At 45.9% G+C, this 24,590-nt stretch overlaps 1 protein-coding gene and 1 long non-coding RNA gene across 2 annotated transcripts; both read left to right on the top strand.

The window, feature by feature from the left end:
• Positions 1-12,471: 12,471 nt before the first annotated feature.
• LOC106804390 lies at positions 12,472-16,957 on the top strand. The gene is made up of 5 exons (XM_014805363.1): positions 12,472-12,720; positions 12,807-12,985; positions 13,490-13,655; positions 15,227-15,326; positions 16,623-16,957. The coding sequence occupies exons 1-5, from the start codon at positions 12,472-12,474 to the stop codon at positions 16,955-16,957; spliced, it is 1,029 nt and encodes a 342-aa protein (XP_014660849.1).
• Positions 16,958-22,870: 5,913 nt separating this feature from the next.
• Positions 22,871-24,293, top strand: LOC111257757. The gene is made up of 4 exons (XR_002678336.1): positions 22,871-22,958; positions 23,042-23,131; positions 23,874-23,930; positions 24,035-24,293. It is a non-coding gene; the product is annotated as an uncharacterized LOC111257757 (long non-coding RNA).
• Positions 24,294-24,590: the final 297 nt, after the last annotated feature.

Genomic DNA, 24,590 nt, shown 5'->3' with positions numbered 1-24,590 from the left:
ACTACAATGTTTAGCTGGTGCACTTGAACCCCAATGGTGTACTGCATATGTCAATTTTTGTGCACTTGTGTGAAGTTTACTTGGGAGTTCCTCCCAGCCTTGAGCTGTTTAGGAAGTTGTTTCGCTGCAAACCTCAGCCTAGTGCACTTAGGACGGAGGTCTTTGGAGGTGCCGGGTTCCAACTTAGGAACTCGGGCGCTTATCTTGAATATAGTTTGACTGACTCCCATGGGGATTGGAAAAGGAGGTGGTTCTATATTGGGAACCATAATCCTCGCTTGCCGGTGGTTACTGGTCATGCGCCAAAGCATGCGGAGAACTGGGTGAGCGAGCCTGAAGATACCCTGGAACTCGACCACTTGCTTACCCAGATCGCCGAGTTGAAGGCACTAGGTTTGACTGGCATTAATGTGGCGGCCAGCTTTCTCAAAAGGAGAGTTCAGCCTCTGCAAAAACGGGCTCACTCGGGAGGGGAGTACTTGGGTTTTAATGATCCATCGCGCGTATGTCTCCTGATGACATTTCTGACGATGATGTGGAGGCGTTGCTAGCCCAAGTTCTTCAGGAACTATCAAGGAGTACCTGTTATCCCTGCAGCGTTGCGCCTGTTTGATGCTTGGTATCAACCAGAAGTGGTATGGTCTTTGATTTTTACTTTTTGATCTTTTTGGGAAATTGTTTGAGTATCGACTTGTTTTTGTAGTCCTGAGTTCTTGCCGGCTATCTGGCACAGTCAGAGGAAGAAGAGTCGGTCACTGAGGAATCAGAGGATGAGCCTTCTCCTCCTATGAAGAAGCGTCGAGTAGTCCACAAGAAGTTGGCTGTGAAGTCTGCCTTGACTTCAACTCCTGAGATGTCTCAGGGTACCAAGGTATGTACTCATGTATCCATTAGCAACTGGTAGAGTTTATCCAGTAGTCTCCTGATGATTTAATTTGCCTGGAAAGGGTGTGGATGCGATCCTTGGTGATGATGAAGCAACTTCTGATGAGGTGGCCCCGACCGCAGATAACCTTGATGTTGCGTCTGTAAGAGAAGTGCCAGGGGAGGTGCCGCCAGCAGAAGCTGGACCAGCCCCCGAGCTGTCAGTCCAGACCCCATCAGCAACCGTGCTGCCGGTCCCTGACCAGGCAGTTCTAGGTTTGCCTGCTGGAGTGGCGGACGTTGCGATGGAAGTTTCACCAGTAGTTGCTACTGGCTCTCTATTGTCCAATGTGATCGCTAGCGGTGAGCTTTCTTCCCGACTATTTTTGTTAGTCTGGGTTTATTGTAGTGGTGACCCTGTTTTTTGTAGGACTTAGTGAGAAAACGGCACCTGCGGCTGCTCCCGTGGCGCCGAGTACTCGGCCGCCTGTTGCTGAGAAGAAGCGTGTGCGATTGCCGCCACGATCAACTCGGTGAGTTTTTTATTCTTGGTGTGTATCTTCAAGTGTTCTTGAAGCCGTGTGATGACTTTGTATTTTGATGTAGGGATGCGGAGAAGACTATCCCTGTAGAGGCAGGAGTAGAGGCGTGTCCCCCAACTACTCTTTCCGCTCCTTTGGAGGATTTGTCCGTTGAAGATGTATCCGGAGTTGACGCAAGTCGTGTTGGAGCTGCCATGTCGATGCTTCAAGAAGTGATTCGCTCGGTGGAGGATCCTTCAATTGCTTCAGGTTCTGGGAATTTATCATTATCGATGTCTTCTGGCGGAGCTCTGGCTGTAGTGGATGTGGAGAAGTCCAAAGAGACAACTGCACCAGGTATGTAGCCAGGGTACTGGTATTGTAGTTGCTTGTTTTGCCTGACATGTTTGCCACTTTAGGTACAATCTTGGGTACAGCTCCTCATGGTGTGAAGAGTACTCAAGGTCCAGTGCTCGGGCTTCCGTCCGACTCGAAGTTTTAGAGAGTTTTTCAAAGCTTCCAGGTGTGTTTTTCACTTGTCTGACTGCCTTTGTAGCCAAGGGACTTGACCGTTTGCTTTCTTTTGCAGGATCTATATGATAGGACGCAAAGGAACGTCGGGCCCCTCAGAAGGAGTGTGCCCGGCTTACGAAATCCTTGAGGGTTCATGAAGAAGGTGCGAAGTCCTTTGCCGTTGAGCGGTCAGATCACGAAGTCTTGCAGCAGAAACTGGAGAGCCGCTTCAAATCTTTGAATAAAAAGTATCAAGGTGAGTACTTTCCATGTTCCGAGTATGTCCGACTGTAGTCGGTTGTTTGAACTTTGGTCATTTTTGCAGAACTCAAGAGGAAGGAGGCAATTGCAAGTAGCCAACTCATTGACTGGAGGAATGCACATGACCGAGTAGCTGATGAAGCTAAACGTCTTCGTGCTGCGCTGGCTGAAGCGCAGGCTGCCTGCGAGCATCAGCAAGACAGGAAGAACCAAAATGGAGTGATGCTTGCTATCGCCATGGTGGCCTGTAGGGATCATGCCCAGACCGTAGGAAGACTTTGAGACGAGCTCCAAGAGTTAACTGATGTCGCTTAAGACTTAGTGAATGCCATTGCCCCCTTGGAAGAGGACGCAGGACCTCGATCACTAGTCGAGCACTTGAAGGCTGCTCTGGGTAAGGTGGCTAGCCTCTGCAAGGCTGTTTGCAAACAAGTCCTTGCTGTGGTCAAGTCGTACTACCTGAGGGGAGATTTGGTGGCGGCTAGTGATGGTGTTGCTCGCAACTGCACAGAGGAATCCTATGCACAGTACCTCGAGGAGGCTGAGCCGATTGTGTCAAAAATGTCTGAATTTGTATCTCTGGAGGAGCCTTGAGCTCTTATGTACTCTTGTAAGCATCTGAGTACTTTGAACGATGTTTTGTCTGATAAATGAATACTTGTCCACCCTTTATTTGGAGCGGTTCCGAGTGCTAAGTTTGAGTAGTCGCGCTGTTGTCGAGTACTCTGCTTTCTACTCTTTGGTGGGGGTGCACGGGTGTACTGTACTCCTTTGTCCTTTGTGGCGTGAATGCTTTCACATGGGCAGAGTCAGAGGTCATCTAGACTCATCGATCATGGGTGCATAGTAACTCCTGGGTGGTTGGTGGTTGCAGCGCTTGGCTATAAATAGACCTCCATGGAGGTCGACCCAAATCAAGCTTTGAGTAGCGATGGATTGCCTTCGGTTGCTGTTGTTTGAGTGTAGAGAGCCTTCAAAGAGTACACCGGTGCTAGAAGATTCCTCGTAGATTGAGGCCACCTTCCCTCCACAGACTCTAGCACTCGTAGGGATAGCCGCGATGCTAGAAGAATCCTCGTAGGAGGTTTCATCGTGCGCCTCATCTTGCAGCTCGTGATCCAGTTGGGTACGCGTTGGAACTCGCGAGTGATGGGTGATGAGTGCCGCGATCTTTATCTGGCTCTCATAGAGGTGGAGGTGTGGCCGTAGTGTGTGTCGGCTTGTCAAGGCTAGCAAAACAGCAGCCTTGTTTCCTTCTTTGCGCAGCGTGCGGGATTCATCGTTGCCGCTGTCAAGGCAGCGGCGGTGTAGGAGTACCTGGTGTTGCCTTGGGTAGAGGACCTGGATATAGCTGCGTTTTGCGCAACTTCCTTGCGTGTGGGCCCTTCCTAATGTAGTCGGCAGACCTGAGTGGCCTTGTGATGTTGTAAAAGCCTGAGGCTTAAATGTAGCCCGCCAGTAGGCGGTTGCTTGTAGTCCTTTTGTATTGTATTTTGAGTACCTTTACTCATATGTAACTTCTTGATGTCTTCGGTCTTGAGTAAAGAATTGCTCTGCCCTTGAAGCTTTGTACCAGAGCTGGAATGCTTGTTGAATTGGTAGTCTTGAGTCGAGAGTAATATATCTCGTAGTCGGTAGTCGAGCTGTTGGCTCGAGTAGTTGACATGAGTTTTTGCTTGAAGCAATTACTCGAGTTCTTTTGTCTACTACGGGTAGTAACAACAGAGGTGTTCTATATTCCAAGAGTTTGGTACTTGTTCTCCTGAGAGCCCTTGTAGTCTGTAAGATCCGGGTCCTGTAACCTTGGATACAATGTAAGGACCTTCCCATGGTGAATTGAGTTTATGCAACCCTAACGTGTCTTGGATTCGTTTGAGGACCATGTCACCTAGTTAAAAGATCGTTCCTTGATATTGTGGTGGTAACACCTCATCCCGTCAAGGTATCTGGAAGATTGTACTAACTCTGCGCATCTTGCTTCTTCTAGACTGTCTAGATCTATGCGCCTTGTTTCTTCTGCCATTTATTCGTCGTATTGCTCAACTGAAGGTGATTGCCACATGACGTCCGCGGGTAATATAGCTTCTGAGCCATACACTAGGAAATAGGGAGAGAGCCCAATTGTATTGCATGGTTGGGTTCGTAGTCCCCACAAAGCATTGGGTAACTCCTTGAGCCATTTGCCTCCTTTTGTATTGCCAACGTTGTGTAGTCTTTTCTTGAGAGCTTCGAGTATCATGCCATGGGCATGCTCGACTTGTCCGTTGGCTCGTGGGTGGGTGACCGAGACATAGCGGACGTCAATTCTGCTATTCTCGCAGTACTCCCAAAAGTCATGATTGTTGAAGTTGGACCCCAGGTCTGTGATGATTCTGTTTGGAAAGCCGTAACGGTGTACGATTTCATCCAAGAAGTCGAGGACTCGGTCTGCCTTGGGGAAAGTGACTGGTTTGACCTCGATCCACTTGGTGAATTTGTCAATAGCCACGAGTACTCGGTTGAATCCTCCTGGCGCAATTAGCAATGGCCCTATCATGTCGAGCCCCCAGCAGGCAAACGGCCATGTTGGAGGTATTGTGACTAGCTTGTAGGCAGGGACATGTTGCTGTTTAGTGAAGAATTGACAGCCTTTGCACTTCCGAACTAACTGTTTAGCGTTGGCCAAAGCTATTGGCCAGTAGAAACCTGCTCTGAAAGCTTTGCCAACTATTGTTCATGAGGATGCATGGTTGCCACAGATCCCCTTGTGAATTTCTTCCAGGATTTCTTGGCCGTCTTCACGGGTGACACACTTCATGAGTACCCCTGATGATGCAATTTTTCTGTAGAGCTTGTCTCCGACTAGAACGTAGTTCTTTCCTCGTCGGGAAATTTGCTCAGCTTGATTCTTGTCGGAAGGTAACTTGTGGTCCTTGATGTAGTCAATGAAGGGTGTCTTCCAGTCGACTTCTATCATCATGATTTCTCGAGTGACATCTGTAGTCTGGACTACCGGTGGTGTCACTTGTTCAGGTATGGACGGCTTGTGAAGTTCATGTGCAAAAATTCCTGCTGGAACTTCTGCACGAGTTGAGCCCATTTTGGATAGAACGTCGGCGGATATGTTGTTGTCACGGACGATATGGTGGAATTCCAAGCCTCAGAACTTATTTTCCAGTTTGTGGACTTCTTTGCAGTAAGCGTCCATGTTGTCCTTGTTTCGATCCCACTTGTCATTGACTTGGTTTATAACGACTAGTGAGTCGCCATATACCAGTAGTCTTTTGATGCCGAGGGAGATTGCAAGACGAAGGCCGTGTAGCAGTGCTTCGTACTCGACTTCGTTGTTTGAGGCTTCCTAGAAGATTTGCAGTATGTATTTGAGCTAATCTCCCTTTAGGGAGATGAGGAGTGCGCCTGCACTGGCCCCTTCGAGTTTGAGGGATCCATCAAAATACATTACCCAGTGCTCTGGCCTCTCGACTGGTGTTGGCACTTGATTCTCAGCTATTCAGCCACGAAGTCGACCAAGGCCTGGGATTTGATAGCTGTCCTTGGCTTAAAGTCCAAGGTTAGACCTTTGAGTTCAACTGCCCATTTGGAGATTCTACCCATGGCGTCTTTGTTGTGGAGAATTTCGCCGAGCGGGAAGTCAGAGATGACTGTGATGCTGTGTTCTTGGAAATAATGGTCAGTTTTCGTGAGGTGAGCAGAATTGCATATAAGTGTTTCTGTATCGGTGAGTACCGAGTTCTGGAGTCTGAGAGTACTTCACTGACAAAGTACACAGGTCTTTGGACTTTGTAAACGTGGCCTGGTTCAGACCGTTCAACTACTATTGCCGTGCTGACGACGTGAGTAGTAGCTGCTATGTACACGAGCAAGTCTTCGTTTGGAGATGGAGCAGTGAGTATAGGAGGCTTTGACAAAAAGTCTTTGAGTTGCATTAGTGCCTTGTCTGCCTCTTCTATCCATTTGAACTTGTCCTGTCGTTTGAGAAGCTTGAAGAAGGGTAGTCCCCGTTCTCCAAGTCTCGAGATAAACCGGTTGAGGGCTGCCATGCAGCCTGTGAGTTTCTGCACATCTTTGATGCTAGCTGGTGCATGCATGTTTGTGATGGCAGATATTTTCTCCAGGTTGGCCTCAATGCCATGATGGCTAATGATGAACCCGAGGAGTTTGCCAGAAGGTACTCCGAAAACGCACCTGGTGGGGTTGAGTTTCCATCGAAAAGCTCGTAAACTGGAGAAGGTTTCCTCCAAATCGGCGATGAGTTCCTCTTGGTTTCTTGTTTTAACGACTACGTCATCCACGTAAGCTTCAACATTGCGATGTAATTGCTTTTCGAAGCACATCTGTATAGCTCATTGATAGGTTGCCCCTGCGTTCTTGAGTCCAAATGACATTGTCTTGTAGTAGAAAGCCTCAAATGGTGTGATGAAGGTTGTTTTATCTTCATCTTCTTCTTTGAGGCTTATCTGATGATAGCCTGAGTAACAGTCGAGAAAACATAGTAAAGCGCACCCAGTGGTGGAGTCGACCAGTTGGTCGATCCTGGGTAGTCCGAAAGGGTCTTTTAGACAGTGTTTGTTGAGATCGGTGTAGTCGACGCACATTCTCCACTCGTTGTTTTTCTTGTGAACGAGTACGGGATTGGCGAGCCAGCCAGGGTGAAAGACTTCTTTGATGAATTTTGCCGTGAGTAGCTTGGCTAGCACTTTTTTGATTGCTTCTCATTAGTCTTGGGCGAACCTGCGGAGTCGCTACCATTTTGGAGTAGCTTTGGGATCAACATTTAGAGAGTGCTCAATCAGCTCCTTAGGCACACTGAGCATGTCAGCTGGTTTCCAAGCAAAGATATCATAGTTAGCCCGAAGGAAGCTGACGAGCGCGAATTCCTATTTAGGATCTAGCCCTGTTCCAATCAGGGCTATCTTGGAGGAGTCACCCGTCTGGAGGTTGACTGGTATGAAGTCTTTCTCGCTTGCGGGTTTCACCTTTGTGGACCCCAACTTGTTTTCTGGTATCTCGAGTTCGGTTGGATGAAGTTTCTTTGAAGCTGTGAAGACTTGTTACATAGGACTAGGTGCTTGAGAAGTCGCGGCGATCTCCACGGCTTCAGTGTCGCACTCTTAGGATCGCCGTAGATCTCCCCGTAGCGTCAGTTCTCCCTTGGGTCCTGGCATTTTGAGTACCAAGTAAACGTAATGTGGTATGGCCATGAACTTGGCGAGTGATGGCCTGCCGAGTATGGAGTGGTAAGATGTCTCGAAGTCGGTGACTTCAAATCTTATGTACTCGGTGTGGTAGTGTTCCTTAGTTCCAAAGTTAACTGGAAGGATGACTTGTCCTAGCGGTATAGCTACGTTTCCTGGTACGATGCCGTAGAAGGGTGAATCTATTGGGGTGAGCATTTCTTTAATGTCGAGGCACATCTTCCTTATTGTTTTGGTGAAAATGACGTTGAGTCCACTTCCACCATCGATGAGTACCTTTCTCAGCTTTGATCCTGCCACAACGGGGTCGAGTACTAGGGGGAACCAGCCTGGTTCTGAGAACTTGGTCCATTGGTCCTTCCTAGTGAAGGTTATGGGCACTTCTGACCACTTTAGCGGTGTTGGATCTGTTGTTTTGATGGCCATGATCTCCCTGAGTACGAGTTTGCTGGCTCGCTTGGATGCGGTGCTTGGGATTCTGCCAAAAATGACGTTGACTGTCTTGGAGGCGGTCTGGAAGTCACCTTCTTCTTCTTCGTCGTTGTGGACTTTGTTCTTGCCCTTATCCTTTTTCTTGCTGTATTCTTCAAGGGGTGGTGGTGCGGGTAAGTCTTGCATGACTCGGCGCATGCTGTAGTAGTCTATCACCGAGTGTTTGCTAGTCGGGTACCATGGGCACTGCTTTTTGAGTAGTTCGGTGAAGGTCGGCCCTTCATCATTTTTGCGGGATCCCTTTTTCCCGAAGTTAGTCATGGCAGCAACGGTGCTGTCGGGCTTTCTCTTGCGGTTTTGATTACTCGAAAAATTGTTTCGAGTATCATTGTGTCGAGTTCTATCCTGGTCATTGTTGTTGTCGCGTCCCCGGTTGCGATGAGAGCCGAACCGTTCTCGCTCTTTGTCCTCTTCATCCGCCCATTGTTGTACCATGACTTTGAGGTCTTTGACGTTAGCTGGTCGTCGTCGACCGAAGTCTTGGTATGTTCGTTGATCGTAGAGTCCGTTCTGGAAGCACTCGATGACGTATGTTTCTAAAATGTCAACTATAGTTGCCTTCTTTTTGAAGAATCGTCGCATGTAGTCGCGTAAGGTTTCGCGTTCTTTCTGTTTTATTTGACTTAGGTCAATCTTGTTGCCTGGTCTAGCCATGGAGCCGGCATAGTTGTTGGTGAAAGCCTTTGTCAAATCTGCCCAAGAGTCGATTGATTTGGGCTTGAGTGACTCGAGCCATGTTAGTGGTGCGGGTTCCATGCATATGGGGAAGTGGATAACTTTGGTGTCGTTATTGCCCCCCGGCTGCTTGGACTGCTAGCGAGTAGCATCGTAGCCATTGAGTGGGGTCTTGCTTGCCGTCGTACTTGGTGATTCCTGTTGGTTTGAACTTCTCGGGTAGTCTTGTCCTCATTACCCGGTTCATGAAAGCAGGAAAGTGGTTGTAGTTGTTGACTTCTTGCTCACGCCGACCGTTGATTATTTCTCGTAGATCACTGAAATTTGACACTTCGTGATTTTTCAAATTAGGGTGAATACTTTTTACAGATTTGGTGCAGCTGACTTCTCCAACGTCCTTCTGGCATATTGGGGCATTGTGTTTACTCGTGCCTTGGCTGTGTTGCCGGGGTTGGTTGATGACTTTATTGTCGTTTCTTTGTACATCGTTGTTGATGAGCTGCGATGCGGGGGACAGACGGGATCGGTGATTCTTTGTCGAGTAGCTTGTAAGCTTGTTCTGCGAGTTGTGCAATTAGTCCGTTGCCGCGCTGTGCGAGCTGAGCTGTGGCTTCATTGTCTCTGTCTCAAGGTATTAACGTTGTTAAAAGGTTGATAGAGGCGATCGCTGTGAGTGGAGTGGTATGTTCTTGAGCCTGAACTGCGTCAAATGCTCTTTCAAGGATTGTGATGGGAATATTTGTAGCCATCGTCTGTCGTCGCTCAGCCCGAGTAGCATTGCGCATCCTTCTTTGGTTCCTTTGATCGGAAGTTTTGTCTTGTGGGGTGTTAGCTGTTGACTCATCTTCTGAGACGTTGTCGAGTTGTGCTAATTGCCTGGGGGTTCTGTTCTAGCTAGTACCCGGGTTGTTATTTTGAGTAATAACAAAGACTTCTCTGTCTGGGTAGTAGCTTCCGGAGCTTGATGTTGCAATTTCTATGGAACTTTCCTCACGGCTTGAAGTGAGTGGGATGCCTTCTTGGTATGGGAGGTTGTCTATGTGAGCGACAAGGCGCGACTCGTAGTCACGGGCGAGGGATGGTCTCATACCTGGTCAGTGAACGAATCTGCCTTGCGATGTCGAAGTTATTACCAGTCCTTGGGCTGGTCCTGTTGGTGGGATCTCTGGGAGATAAACTGAGTTGGAGTCGTTGTCTTCATCGTTCCCGAGTTTGAGTTGAGTTCGAGTGAGGAAACTTTGGTAGACTTTGGCTGCATTGGCGGAGTCCATGTGGAAACCGTTTTGGATTCGAAGTCGGTTTGGAAAGTGACTGGGACCGACTAGTCCAAACTTAGGTCGAGTCCGACGCGTAGTCGAACTTGAGTTTGTTGACTTTAAAAGTTTGGCTTTTCCTGGCCCAATCCTCCGATTTCTTCTCCTGAACGTTGATGATCAGGCGCCGAAACGATCCAGCGCCGTCGGTGATACAGAGCTAGGACCCAAAAATGAAGGTTGCGCCCACTTCGATGGTGAAAACAAGCTTGAAAACAACGGGTGCCATCGAACTCACGCTGAGAAACTCGGCGAGCTCCCCTACCTGGCGCGCCAGCTGTCGGTGTTTTAGACTGGCAACCCGCCTAGGGGGTACCCTAGGTGGTCTTTTATGCGGTAAGGGCTGTCAAGAATCAAGGAGTCAATGGTGACGCAAGGAACACGATTTAGACAGGTTCAGGCCGCTAGATCGCGTAATACCCTACGTCTTGTGTGTTTGTTTGTATTGATCTTAGACAAACTTGGAGTTGTTCTGTTTGAGGGGGGTCCATTCTCGCCCTTATATACATGGGAGGGCAGGGTTACAAGTCCGAGTCCTAGTCGAGTACAATTACAGAGTTCTACTCGGTATGGCCCGAGTAGTTTCCATATACATACTTAACTAGTCCGAGCGGGATACGCTTATCCCCTTGTCTTGATCATATCCGAGTACATCCCTTAGTGGGCTGTTGAGGGTCTACTCGTGGGCCTGGGGTGCATGCCCGACAGCAAGGGATGCTCAAATAAAGAGGTTGAACATGTTAGTGACACAAGGGTATGAAGGCAATACCAAACCTGAGTCTAAAATCAAGTATAAGGATGGGAGGCATCCTAGGCACATAGACGGGCTTCGACTCTACAAGGGGAGAAAGGTAAGTGACCCAAAGGTGGTGAATGGTAAGGAAGTCATCAAGTTCAACAAGGGTGCAAACCTTGGTGACTTGATGGACATGGTACATGGCAAGACAAAGATCAACAGTACTCAAATCAAGCCAATGGCCAATGCAACCACAAAGGTAAATGTCATGGAGAAGTCTATGACTAGGTCAAAGGACAAGGTGGTTACACATGAGCCCTTATCAAACTACACCACCGACTACATGGTTACAATGGACCACAATGGTAGAATAGTGGTCAAATATGTTGGTGCCTACATGAAAGAGACTATCTTTTGGAGTGTGTGGGTTCCAAAAATTTATCCGTCTAACCAACAAGTACCCAAATCTTTTTGGGTACCTAAATTCTAAGCTTAACTTGTTTTGTAGGCCTACTCCTCTGATGGAACCTCATGGTTACTCGATAGTGGATGTTCAAATCATATGACCGGGGAGAAGGACATGTTTTCATCCCTAGAGCATTATGATACGCCTAAAGAAAGCATTGTCTATGGTGACAATAGCAAATGGGATGTGATTGGAATGGGTAATATTGCTATCTCAAATAACAACTCTCTCTCTAATGTCTATTTAGTTGAATCTTTGGGATACAATTTGTTGTCCGTTTCACAACTTTGTGAGAAGGGCTACAATTGTCTCTTTACTAATGAGGGTGTGATCGTCTTTAAAAGGGAGGATTCCTCTATTGCTTTTACGGGTCGCTTGAAAGGCAAACTCTATCTTGTTGATTTCACAACGGATAGAGTTGATCCCAAGACTTGTTTAGTGGCAAAAACGAACTTGGGTTGGCTTTGGCATCGCCGGCTAGCCCATGTTGGGATGAGGAACTTGGCCAAACTTCAAAAGGGCAATCACATCCTAGGACTAACAAATGTTGTCTTTGAGAAAGATAGGATATGTAGCACATGTCAAGCCGGAAAGCAAGTTGGTGCTCTACACCCCACCAAGAACATCCTGACTATGTCAAGACCATTGAAGCTTCTACACATGGATTTATTTGGACCCATTGCTTACATTAGCATTGGCGGTAACAAATATGGTCTTGTTATTGTTGATGATTTTTCCCGTTTCACTTGGGTATTCTTTTTGCAAGATAAAAGTGAAGCCCAAGGAATAATCAAGAAATTCATTAGAAGATCTCAAAATGAATGTGAGTTGAAGATCAAGAAAATAGAAGCGACAATGATTTGGAATTCCACAACACCAACGTTGAAGAATTTCTTGATGAAGAGGGAATCAAGCATGAGTTCTTCGCTCCATACACACCTCAACAAAATGGCATTGTAGAGAGGAAGAATCGAACTTTGATTGAAGCTGCACGAACCATACTTGATGAGTACAAGACCCCGGACATCTTTTCGGCCGAAGCAATTAACACCGTTTGCCATGCCATCAACCGCCTCTACCTCCACAAGTACTTGGGCAAGACACCCTATGAGATAATCACCGGTAACAAGCCTAAGGTGCACTACTTTAGAGTTTTTTGGGAGTAAAAGTGTTATTCTAAACAAGAAACCCAAAAGCTCAAAGTTTGTACCAAAGGTTGCTGAAGGCTTTCTACTTGGTTATGGTACTAACGAACACGCCTAACAATCACGGTAGATGTGACTTTTGATGAATCCAACGAGCGCTCAAGTAGAGCAAGTTGATAAAGACCTTGTAGACGATGAAGAACCACCAAGCCAATCAATCATGAGGATGGGCTTGCGTGAAGTGAGACCGCGTGAAGTTGAAGCTCAACCTCTGGAAGAAAATGACAACAATGGTTCACCATCATCAACAAGAGTTGAACCGCCAAGCTCTCAACAAAGCCAAGATCAAAGTCAAGTTCATGGTGATGACCAAGCTCATGGCATTGATCAAGGGGGAGAACAAGGTGGTCAAACTCAAGAAGATGATCCACAAGTTGAAGATGATGATGATGGACCTATTCAACAACAATCACAAATGCTTTTTCCTAGAGTTCATCAAAGCGTTCAACGGGATCATCCTGCCAACAACATCATTGGAGGTATCCAAAGAGGGGTAACTACTCGCTCACGTTTAGCAACCTTTTGTGGATGTTACTCATTTGTTTCATCTTTGGTACCTTTTAAGGTAGAAGAAGCACTTGATGATCCGGATTGGATGATGGCCATGCAAGAAGAATTAAACAACTTCACAAGAAATGAGGTATGGGAGTTGGTTGAGAGACTAAAGCAAAATGTGATTGGCACCAAATGGGTTTTCTGCAACAAGGAAGATGAACATTGTGTGGTCACAAGGAATAGGGCAAGGTTAGTTGCAAAAGGTTTCACCCAAATTGAAGGTTTGGATTTTGGTGAAACCTATGCACTCATAGCTAGGCTTGAGTTAATTCGTATTTTACTTGCCTACGCTACTCACCATGATTTCAATATTTATCAAATGGATGTGAAGAGTGCATTTTTGAACGGCCCCCTATTCGAGTTGGTGTATGTTGAATAACCGCCGGGCTGTGAAGACCTAAAGTATCCAAACCATGTGTATAAGCTCCATAAGGCGCTCTATGGGCTTAAGCAAGCACCTAGAGCATGGTATGAACGCCTTAAGGATTTTCTTCTCAAGAATGACTTTGTGATGGGCAAAGCCGATTCCACTATCTTTATTCACAAAGTTGACAAGGATATATTTGTTTGCCAAATATATGTCGATGACATTATATTTAGTTCTACTAATGAAAAGTTTTGTGAAGAATTTAGTATCATGATGACCAAGAGGTTTGAAATGTCCATGATGGGTGAATTGAAGTTCTTCCTTAGATTTCAAATCAAGCAAATGAAGGAAGGGACGCTCATGTGTCAAACCAAGTACACAAGAGACATGCTCAAGAAGTTTGACATGGCCGGCACCAAACCTATCAAGACACCCATGGCGTTAAATGGACACCTTGATCTCAATGAAGAAGGAAAGTCGGTCGATCAAACGGTATATCGCTCCATGATTGGCTCTCTACTTTACCTTTGTGCATCTTGGCCTGATATAATGCTTAGTGTGTGCATGTGTGCAAGATTTCAAGCCAATCATAAGAAATGTCATTTAATGGCTGTTAAGAGAATCTTTAGATATTTAGTTTACACTCTTAACCTTAGCTTGTGGTATTTCAAGGGCTCCACTTTTGATTTACTTGGCTACTCCGATTCGGATTACGTCGGTTGCAAAGTAGATCGAAAGAGTACCACCAGGACTTGCCAATTTCTTGGTAGATCCTTGGTGTCATGGAGCTCTAAGAAGAAAAATTTGGTTGCTTTATCCACCGCCGAAGTCGATATATGTGGCAGCTGGTGTTTGTTGTGCCCAACATTTGTGGATGAAGCAAATGTTGAGTGACTTCGATTGTGAGTTTAGCACGATTCCTCTCTTGTGTGACAACAAGAGTGCCATCAAGCTAGCTAACAATCTGGTGCAACACTCACGAACAAAGCACATAGATATTAGATATTAGACATCACTTCCTGAGGGATCATGAGGCTACGGGAGATATTCCTTACGTCATGTAAGCACCGAGAGGCAACTTGCTGATATCTTCACTAAGCTTCTAGATGAGCAAAGGTTTTGTGCTTTGAGGAATGAGCTAAACATCTTGGATTCTCGTAACTTGGCTTGACTTATTGCACATATTTGTGTATTGCCTAGATAGGAAAAATGGATTTACTTGTGTTGAGTATTATTTCAAAACATGGATTTTGATCCACAGATCAAATCTTGATTCAAGTGATCATTGTTATGTAATGTTGTTTTTTGGCTGATCACTTTAGGGTCAAGATGTCTTATATGTCCAGAAGCCATATATCGAGAAATTTCAATCAATATCCATCTCAAAATCTATCTTTTTGGAGTTGTCTTGCACCTGTTGGAACTTTCGACACAGTACTGGAAGTTCCGATACCCACCGGAAGTTTCCGAGAAGTCCCGACAGGTGTTCTCTGGAGAATCTTGTCTCCCATCAAACTTCCAACGGTCCGTCGAAACTTCCGACGGGTACCCAGGGGTTTAAATACCCCTGAACCACTGGCCCTAAAACCCTAACATCTATTTCTTCCAACCGGCACCCCTCCTGCTTCTTATCTTCTCCACTCGAGGGGATTTCGATTTCCAACTGTGGGAACTTGAAGCTAGTGACTTCTTTGGATTCTCCACTCCTTGGAACCTCCGATCCACCCTTTGAATCATCCAATCCGCGCAAGAAATCATCACGGTAAATCACCCAATCTGTCAATGCCCTAGGAGTTAGAGGTTTTCCTTTTAGGAATAGACTCTAGGTTCATCTTAGAACTCATGCATGTGATATCTAGTGGATTGGATGGCTAAATGTCAAGTTCCATGGATTTTGGATGAACTCGGGCTCTGTCGGAACTTCTGATAGTGTATAGGAACTTCCGATGATTGGAAGTTCCGATGCATAGTCGGAAGTTCCGATAAGCTTCTGTAGTTCCCGTTTCTTAATCCATGTGTATCATCACTGATCCATCTTTTGCTTCCTTTGTATATCCTATCAGATGGGTAGTGAGAGGAGAAGCAAGAGGCAGGAGGATACTCCAGAGATTCAGTCTGACTCCTCCACTGAGTCAGATGATATGCCTATTTCACAGAGGAGAGGCAAAAGGAAGGCTACCCCGAAAGTGACTGCCCATGCTAGAGGAAGGGGGAAGCCTAGTGCAGTAGGAGGCTCTAGCAAAGCTCCTCGCCCACGCATGAAGAATGCATCCACTGCAGGAGCTCATTTGGAAGAAAGTGAATCAATCAACTTGGAAGCTCTCAAATCTATCATTCTTAGGACAAAAATGCCAATTCATCGAGAGAGATCCGGTTATAATCCAGTGCATCTTGTGGACTATCAGAAGGGAAGACATGATGTTCGTGTTTTGAGATATGATAATCCATCATAGTATGAGAAGGTATTATATGGAGATGTCCGCTTTTGGTTGCCCTTCTATGCGGATTGGTATGAGTCCATCATTCTATCCAAGTCTCACCCTACTACGGAAATGAAGTCCATTGACTGGCCATACTTCAATGAAATTGCTTTGCCGGTCATTGAGCAAGTGTATACGACCTGCAACAACAAACATCTTCTCTCTATTATGGAGTTCAATCACGATTGGAATGAGGAGGTGGTGGCCCAATTCTATGCCACACTCTATATTGATAGGGCCACCAAAGTCATGCATTGGACACTCCAAGGGAAGCCACTTTCAGTTACATATATAGATTTTGCCGGTATCCTTGGTTATGCAAGGACTGATCTTCATAGGCATAAGATAGATGATGAAAATGTGATTGAGAATGGAGAGATGTCCTTCATGTATGATGCTGCTTATGGGCCAATTGAGCATGGCACCACCAAGGGCATGATTCCATATTATAGATTGATTAATCAGTTGTTTCGGTATACTCTTTGCCCTAAAGGTGGTGATTTGGACAATATCTCCAATATGTCCAAGAACTTGTTAGCATGGATGCATCCGGCCAAGGGGACCTTTAGTGTCTTTGACTTCATATGAGAAGAGATCATTATTTGCTCTTATTCATCCAAGAAGAGTTGTCACTATGCACCATTTATCTTTGCTATGATTACGGAAGTGATGGATATGGACATCTTAACGGACAAAGCTCATCTCATCTACAAGCCAAAGAAGGTCCAACTTGAGAGACTTTTGAAGATAGGGTCTCATGCAATTCGTCTTGCACCTCCAAGTGCTTCTCAAGGACCTTCGACTTCACATGGACCTTCTCTTGCACCATCTTCGTCTCATGGACCCTCTATGGAGCCATCTTCCTCACATAGACCATCTACTTCTAGGGGTCCTACTGGTGCTCCTAAGAAGAAGGGTATTCCTAGTTTTATATCTCAAGGTCTATTTGCTTGCTTCAATGTGGTGTGACACAATGCAGATGAAATCTATGCGCACAAGAAGCATATGGATGAAGAGCTTCTCAACATTGAGAAAAGGCAAAAGGAGTTGATGGCAAAGAATGATATTCCACATTCTCCTCTCCGCGCTCCTATGGACGTCCCTCCTCCACAGGTTTTCTACAACCCTTGGGAGGAGATTGGGCATCCCTCCATGTTCTTTGGGGCTTCCCAAGGTGGCGATGAGGAGGAAGACTTTGGTGGGAGGGAGCACTCCAAGGAAGAAGAAGAAGAAGAAGATATCTCCAAGGCCAATACCCCCAAGGACGAAGACGAGGATGATGGTGATGACGACGACGATAAGGATGATGAGTGATGGCCCATGGAAGGGCCTCCTCTTTTTGGAGCTTGATGACCAAGGGGGAGTGAGCTCACCATGGATGGATATCTTTATCTTTTGAGCTTTTCTAATTTATGGCTTTTAGACATGTAAGAACCTTGTGTGGTGTGATGTGTGCCAAGTGAACCTTTTAAATTTGTAAGACTTATTTGTGATGCTAGTGTGGCTCTTGTGTTGATCATGACTTAATGTAATGGTTATTTCCACTCTGTTGAACTGCTATATCTTGTCATATGCATCACGTTGATATTCTGGTCACATCTTTGCACCCCACGAATGCAAGGATATAGGGGGAGCTCACTTAATTTGTGCAAGTAGCATTTGAGGTCATCTATCTTCTCATGCACATATTAAGGGGGAGCTCACCTATATGGTTGCATTCAAAATGTTTATATACCTCATGTGAGCCCTAATTGTGTGGTCCTCAATTACCAAAAAGGGGGAGATTGAAAGTGCATTTGACCCCCTAAGTGGGTTTTGGTGTTGATGACATGCATAGTTAGGGGACTAATAATTTTATCAAGGGATTAACAGGTTCTAAATATAAAGAAGTGCAAAGGTGTATGAAAAGGATCTCAAGAAACCCCAATTGTAAAGATAGAATGGTGTTAAGCTCAAAAGAAGACTCGTTTATAATTTCTAATTTTAAATTTGAGTATAGGAACGCCATACTATAAAGGGGATGTGAATGGATAGCTTGAGGATGCTAAGGTGGTCATTTGCGATGCTAACCACCCATTGAGCGACACATCTCACTCTTTTGCACAATCTTTAACTCAGTTTTTCTGTAAGTATCGGAAGTTCCAACACCAGTCGAAAGTATCCAGTTACTCCCGATAGGGGTCCTCTGCTGATTTAATTTGAATTATCGAAAGTTCCGATACTCCATCAGAACTTCTGATAAATATGCGTCGGGTGTTTCTTGAAACTCCTGAAAGGGATCCTTGACTGTCTGTTCTAACTTCATCAGAAGTTCCAACCCTGTGTCAGAAATTCCGATAGGTACATAAATGTATTGTAACAGCTAGTTTTGGGGGTTCGGGTATAAATACCCCCTCAGCCCCCCCTCCCCCATTCAATGCTGCTGACATACTCGTGAAGAACACCCCCTTTGAGCATTCAATACTCCTCCCTGTGACCCCTTAGAGCTAAATCCTTGAGAGTTTGATCTAGGGTTTGGGTGAGAGCAAGATTTAGGGTGCTAGACTAGAGGTTTTGAGTGCGAGGTTCAACTTATTCATCTCAAGAGCACTTCAAGCATCCTTGGCTTCGATTCATGTTTGTTACTCTTGAAGCTTGCTTCTAGACGGCTAGGTGTCACCCGTTTGATCGCCCTCTTTGTGTGGTGCGCCCGGAAATAATTGTATTACCCATCCTTCGTGGATTCATATTAAGTGACTCAATCCTCCTTTGTGGTTGATTGAGGAAAGTAAAGGGTTAGTGAGGACCCGACTCTTTGTGAGGTCCTCAATGGAGACGTAGCTTCCTTTGTGGGAGTGAACTTCGGTAAACAAATCCTTGTCTCTTGTGCTTGTTGTGTTCCTCGATTCCATTTTGAGCTAGAAGCTTGATTTTAGCCGATCTATCAATTTGTGTGGTTCCTTGCTCATATATCACCTAGAGTAGTCTCTACGCTTCATTTACTATCTTTTGATTCAAATAGAATTAGCAGATTCAGATTGCTTTCCGAATTTCATTTAGCTCACTCTATTCTGTCGGAAGTTCCGATCCTGTACCAGAAGTTTCGATCCATCGGAAGTTCTGGCACAACGTCGGAAGTTCCGACACATCTAATACCGCTACGAAGTTTTTCAGGAAAAGTTTGATGTCAGCCTATTCACCCCCCCTAGGCATCACAAGATCCTTTCACCCCACACCAGCCCACACCTGCCCACGCCTCCAGGATAGCAGCACTCCACCCCCTTCTTCTCTCTCACGGTCTCACCCGCTCTCCTCATGACCCCTGCCGACCTTCTGCCTCTACCCCATCCCCACTCCCCAACGACGGCAGCGACCACCGCGCCATCGATTGCCAGCGTACCTCACACCTCGCCCTCGCCCGTGCCGCCCCCTGCCCTGCACCCTTACCCAGCCCCTCGCCCGCGCTACCCCCTGCCCCACACCCTTACCCTCACCCTCGCCTGTGTTGCCCCCTGTCTTACACCCTCGCCTGTGCCCGCACCCCTTGCCCCTCGCCTTCGTGGCCTCGCCCTCACCAGCTCACCCTCGCCCACGCCACCCCCTACCCCGCATCCTCGCCCTCGCCCGCATGCCTCACCATCGCGGCCTCACCCTCACTGGCTCACCCTCGTCCCTCGCCCATGAGCGCACCCGCGCCCCTCGGCCCCTTCGCCCACAACGACGGTGGTGCGAACCCCACGGGCGGCAGCGCTTGGGATCCCGACGGGCAACACCGATGACGGGGAGCCCGGCGGGCAGCACGACCCCTGCAACGTGGTGGTAGCGGTGCGACCCCCATGAGCCAATGGCTCGGGTGTTAGGGGACCCGCTAGGTTTCGGACACCCGTGGATTTCGGGGTTGGGGCAGCATTTCCACCCGAATGGGGTTTTGGGTTCGAGCAGGTTCACTGTTTGGGGTTCGGGGGTGGGTCTGTGGAAGCTGTCACCTGGCCCCGACACGCCCCGTTGCCACCCCTAGTCGGGGTCGGGTGGAACTTCCGTGGACCCACCCTCGAAACCCGAGCCACAAACCCAGCTCGACCACGAAACAACAAATGGGTGAAAAACTTCACCCACCCCCAAACCCGATAGGGGCCCGACACCCGACAGGGGGCCCGACGCACGAGCCGTCAATGGAGGCGGCCATGAGGCGCAGGAGCTCAGCACGCCGTCTGTCACCAGGGACAGGTCCAACCGAGGAAGGGGCTCACCGGCCGCCACTGTCGTGGCCTTGTGGGATTGAGTGCTGGTCGGGGGGGAGGGAGGGGGTGCACGGGGGTGCACTAGCTGCGGCCGCTGCTAGGGATAGGGCCGGCCACTGCTGCTAGGACACCGCACAGGCGCACCAGTCGCCACCGCCACTCGCTTCAGGGTAGGCCACGCAGAGGGGCGCACCGGCCGCCGCCATCGTCAGGATAGGGCCGGCCGCATGGGGGTCACAGCGGCTGCCGCCGCCATCGGGACAGGGTCGACCGTGGAGGGGGCCGTGCCGCCACGCACTAGGGATTGGGGATGTGGTGAAGGAAGATACGGGAGAAAGGGGAACAGGTGAGAGATGGAGAACGGGAGGCGGTGTGGGTGACGGGTTGAGTCGGGGAGGACGGGAGGTGTGGGAGGCCGGGATGAGGATGGCTGCTTCATGGGCCATATTATGAATGTGCAATTGTGCTTCATGAGCCAAATTTACTAAGATTAGGGGCTCTGTGTACCCCCGCGAGGGTAACTATTTCGGGTTCCCGAACCCGAGTCCCGTGGGGGGAATTCTGGACCCACCCCGTTGGGTCTGAAACCTGCGAGTCTCGGATCCAGACCCACCCGATTGCTAGCCCTAGTCGAGATGAGCCATACAAGCGGATAAGAGCAGACTCGAAGCTCATTAGTCAACTTGGTTAATAATAATTTTACATCTGGTCGAATCCTTTCACCAACTGGTTTTAAAATGAACTGGACACTTCACCGCCAGTTCGGTTTTATTGTTGGAACCGATGATGATAGTCTTTTTCACCGCTGGTTCTAACATTCCATAGCCCCACCTGCTTTAGAACCCGCATCATACTATATCACTGCCGGTTCACCTAATAAAACCAGCGGTGAAGACCATTGGTGATAGCTCATTTTGTAGGTGGGTGTGGTGGTGTCGAAGAAAGTGAAAGCATCCCTGGCTGAATTTGCTACAGATGTGCTATGGTATAGTACATCAGTGCCCCTCGCTGGGCCTCGCTCCAGTTGTGGGACCTATTAAGCTTCCTTAATTCTAACGAATCAGGCAGCCGCGCACGGGCACAGCCGAGATCCACAGCCGTTAAGTGACCATGGTCCTTCAGTTGTTAGGATCTTTCCTTTCCTCGAGCACCGAGAGCAGGAGTTTCAAACTTTTTAAGTTACACATCAGCAGTTGCCTCAGGGAAAATACATGCGTACAGCCGGGTATGTTCTTCTGCTGAAGTAGTCTATACAGGAAATTATACGGACAACAGGAAGTAATGGTCTAGTATATTTACCAGTACTTCCTGTCATGGAGGCATCCATACACCATTGGTTTCTGTTACAAAAATTTATAAATGACACTCCCTCTTGCCGATCGATAACATCAGTAATTGACTTCTGACTAAAATAAGCCAAGTCCTTATCTGTGGTCGTTATTCATTAGTAAAATGGACTTTTTTCTAGGTTCTAACTGAATTCGTATGGTCCTAGTGTCTCAATCGAGGTCTTGATCTTCAAACTTCAGGAAATTTCATTTGGCATTCTAGTCTAGTATTGATAAGAGTTTTTTGTTTGATATAGAATGCAAGATTGGCCATTTCTTCCAGCATACTAGCTAGCAGCAACTTTACTTACCCAACACCCAAGTCTGGCCATGCAATTAATTGATTTGATTCTGAGTTTCTGAGTACTCCCTTCATCCACTTTGAACTAAATAAAAACACAATAAGCCTTTGCTGAAAACCACAAATACTATTGATTAAACTTGACACAATTGTTATTAAAATTATTTGAATTTGGAACATGAAAGGGATCTGCGAAAATGAAAATTGAACTAATCAACTCTTATGACTGTGACATCGATCTGTCTTCTGCAATTAAATTTAGAAAAACTGGTCAATATCTGGTACATGGAAGTTAACATTAACCGGTCTACGATGACTTCGCAGATTGTTTCTCTGGAAACTGCGTTATGGCTCATGTAGTATTAAACTTTAATAGTAAATAAAACGGAGGAGATTTCCAGTATTATAATCGAAAGGAACAGTGAAGGAAGATGTATTATCATTTAAGTACACATGTACTTCCTCCGTATTTCGTGCTTGTTCAGAAACAAGAGGATGCACCTTTGTGTTTCCATGTCACTTTCAGAAACAAAATATCAGGATTCAATTTAAGCAATAAACATTTAACTGTCTTCAACATGCCGATTCAATATTGTGGAGAACAGTAACTGATCCAGAACTTGCAGTTAATAGCTAGACAGCTAGTGTCCACTATTAGAGAGAACTGCATCAATTTGTTCGAGAAAAAAGAATGGCAGAAATTATTTGAATTTGAATTTCAGGTTACATTGTTTGGACAAATCATGGAAGAGCACATAGGAGATTCGTACAAGGAATATGCAGGAAAACCCACCGAAATCACAAGGGAAGTAACTGTTTCAACTGGATGAATATATTTTGTATGACTTTCTTGAACATTTTTTTGACCTCACACACTTTGCGAATTTAAGCAAATTAACACCTGTAAAATATTTTTTGATTCATGAACAGAAGTACCTGTTTTCCTTTTCCAAACAATATTGTTTCTGAGGAATTTCCAGTGCAATATGAAATGACCAACACGTTCAAGCATTGGAATCTTATATGAAGGATTAGTATATTAGTATGCAAATATCAATTCCTGATGCATTGGTTATTTAGATGATTGATAGTCATAGTTTTTCAAGTCCACAAAACTTAAAGACATACTTATGCATTACGTGCTTACTGGTCTAGCTTCTAGTATACTTGGAAACTTCATTCTTGTTGACCCGAATTAATATATAGCAAGTTCAGACTATATTTACATAAAAATACAGAAATGTAAATTACATTTGTTACTGGAAAAATATACTTAGTAAAGTCAAATTAATAAATTTGATGAAAGTTCCATGATTTTACATTTCCTAGGCTATATATACAAGGCACGTTTAGCGCTATTGCCTCAAACTAATTAAACACGCACAGCCAAGAGCAAATTAGATATCAATCGAACATAGTATCGTTCAACATGCCGAAAGACTCAAACAAGGAGCAGGCTTCTTGTGGTAACCCTTCTTCTATCCAAATACTATCCATGTGAAGCTCATGTTTGTTCATTACTGCATTATCTGAAATACTGGAAATGCAGGTCAGTCTATTCCCACTGATAACTCAAGAAAATCGAAGCCAACCAAAGCAGAATATGATGCACAGCCTAATGGAAAAAATCCATCATCTGGTTAGTATATCCAGCATAGCTTGCTAAACACCTAGCCTCAGGTGCCACGAGCTCACTTAACATAGTACACGGGCATGATACAATCTGCCTGCATGGCAGTCTGTTGCGTTCCCATTTCTTTTGCGTCTTTCCTTGCCCCCACATCCCTTTTCGTTTATGTCTGGGTTTGGAAAGTGCCAGAGAATGAGATAGCCAGGCCACTGCACTCTCCTAAATTCTTCCCCTGTGATTTGTGGGCGTCCGGTGTAGTTACAAAGCTCTGTCAACGGACAGATGGGGCGCAGAGGGTGTGGGGCTTGAGATTGGATCCTAGGGAGGCAGAGATGTGAGAGAAATGATCGGCAAAAGGAGATCATATATGAATAGGATGGGGCACAGAGGGTGCGGGGCTTGAGTTTTATTTTCCTTTTATTTTGTTTTTTATCTTTTGTAAACCAGATGTTCTTGTGTCTCAGCTACATGTTCTCTTGAAACATGTACCTCTCTATGATGTTTGTGGTCCGATGCACTCTTGAATGAGAAAGTCTGAAGCTGGAATATTATCTTCCATTATAAAAAAAGAATAGGATAGATGATGGGAGAGGGTTATACACACGTGCATAATTGTGCGGTGATTAGGTTTTATAATTCTCCTGTTTGATCTCGGGTCTATTCCTATTTCCTGTAGTTTTGAGACATTTTAGTTTTGTTACGATAATAGTCATAATTTTTTTTTACTTTGTCTTGTGTATTTTTGTCGTAGGGACAGATAAAGGTGTGACGATTGTTGTGGAGGCCACTCGGACATCAGACACAAAAGGTATGCGAACCTAGAAGCGTGCTGTATATATATACAAGTAACGTCCGTCTCATCATGTGGTGGACTTGAGAAACACTGACATCTCTGCACTTCTTTTTCATCAGCTAAGGGGAAAAACTAAACTATGCAGAAGAATGCCTGCTCGTCTGTCAACTACACAACCCTACTTACATGTGTGTCTATAAATAAATGTATAGCAAATATGTAATAATCAGAAGGTAGAAACAAATATATATATTTATTTATGTTTTAGTTTGATGGATTTGCTTGATGTATGTATACGTATCCAAAAATAACAGCCAGCGCTATGCCCATATATTGTAAAACAAAAATCTAACAGCAGCATGGTCTCCTAAATGCAGTGCAGTGTGATGGAAGAGAATGGTTTCTGCTGAGACCAAATTCAATATCAGCTCACCTACATCATATAATATCTCAATTATCGGAAATAAGATTATAGGATGAATATGGTAAAAAGTTTTACATGGATGTCAACTTTAAGTAGATACGTATACGCACACTAAACGTAGCAAAGTTGTTTTTGGCTCCTTATTGTGGAACCTACAGTACTCCACAACACCCTATCAGCCGGCTCCAAACCGACCTTGACTGCCAGTTTGGGATCCATTGTCTGGCATTCAGTAGTGATGGGTACTGCAT

The sequence above is a fragment of the Setaria italica genome, chromosome VI (genome assembly GCF_000263155.2).
Source record: "Setaria italica strain Yugu1 chromosome VI, Setaria_italica_v2.0, whole genome shotgun sequence".
Lineage (NCBI taxonomy): Eukaryota > Viridiplantae > Streptophyta > Magnoliopsida > Poales > Poaceae > Setaria > Setaria italica.
Note: the sequence above shows the minus strand (reverse complement) of the source record. Positions and strands in the feature narration are given on the sequence as shown.

Excerpts from the sequence above, each read along its gene's own strand:
- LOC106804390 (XM_014805363.1), top strand. The coding sequence starts at position 12,472 with ATGGTTCACCATCATCAACAAGAGTTGAACCGCCAAGCTCTCAACAAA. Across the intron at positions 12,986-13,489 it reads GTCACAAGGAATAGGGCAAG|ATTTCAAATCAAGCAAATGA; the intron begins GTTAGTTGCAAA and ends GTTCTTCCTTAG. Across the intron at positions 15,327-16,622 it reads GCCTATTTCACAGAGGAGAG|ATGAAATCTATGCGCACAAG; the intron begins GCAAAAGGAAGG and ends GACACAATGCAG.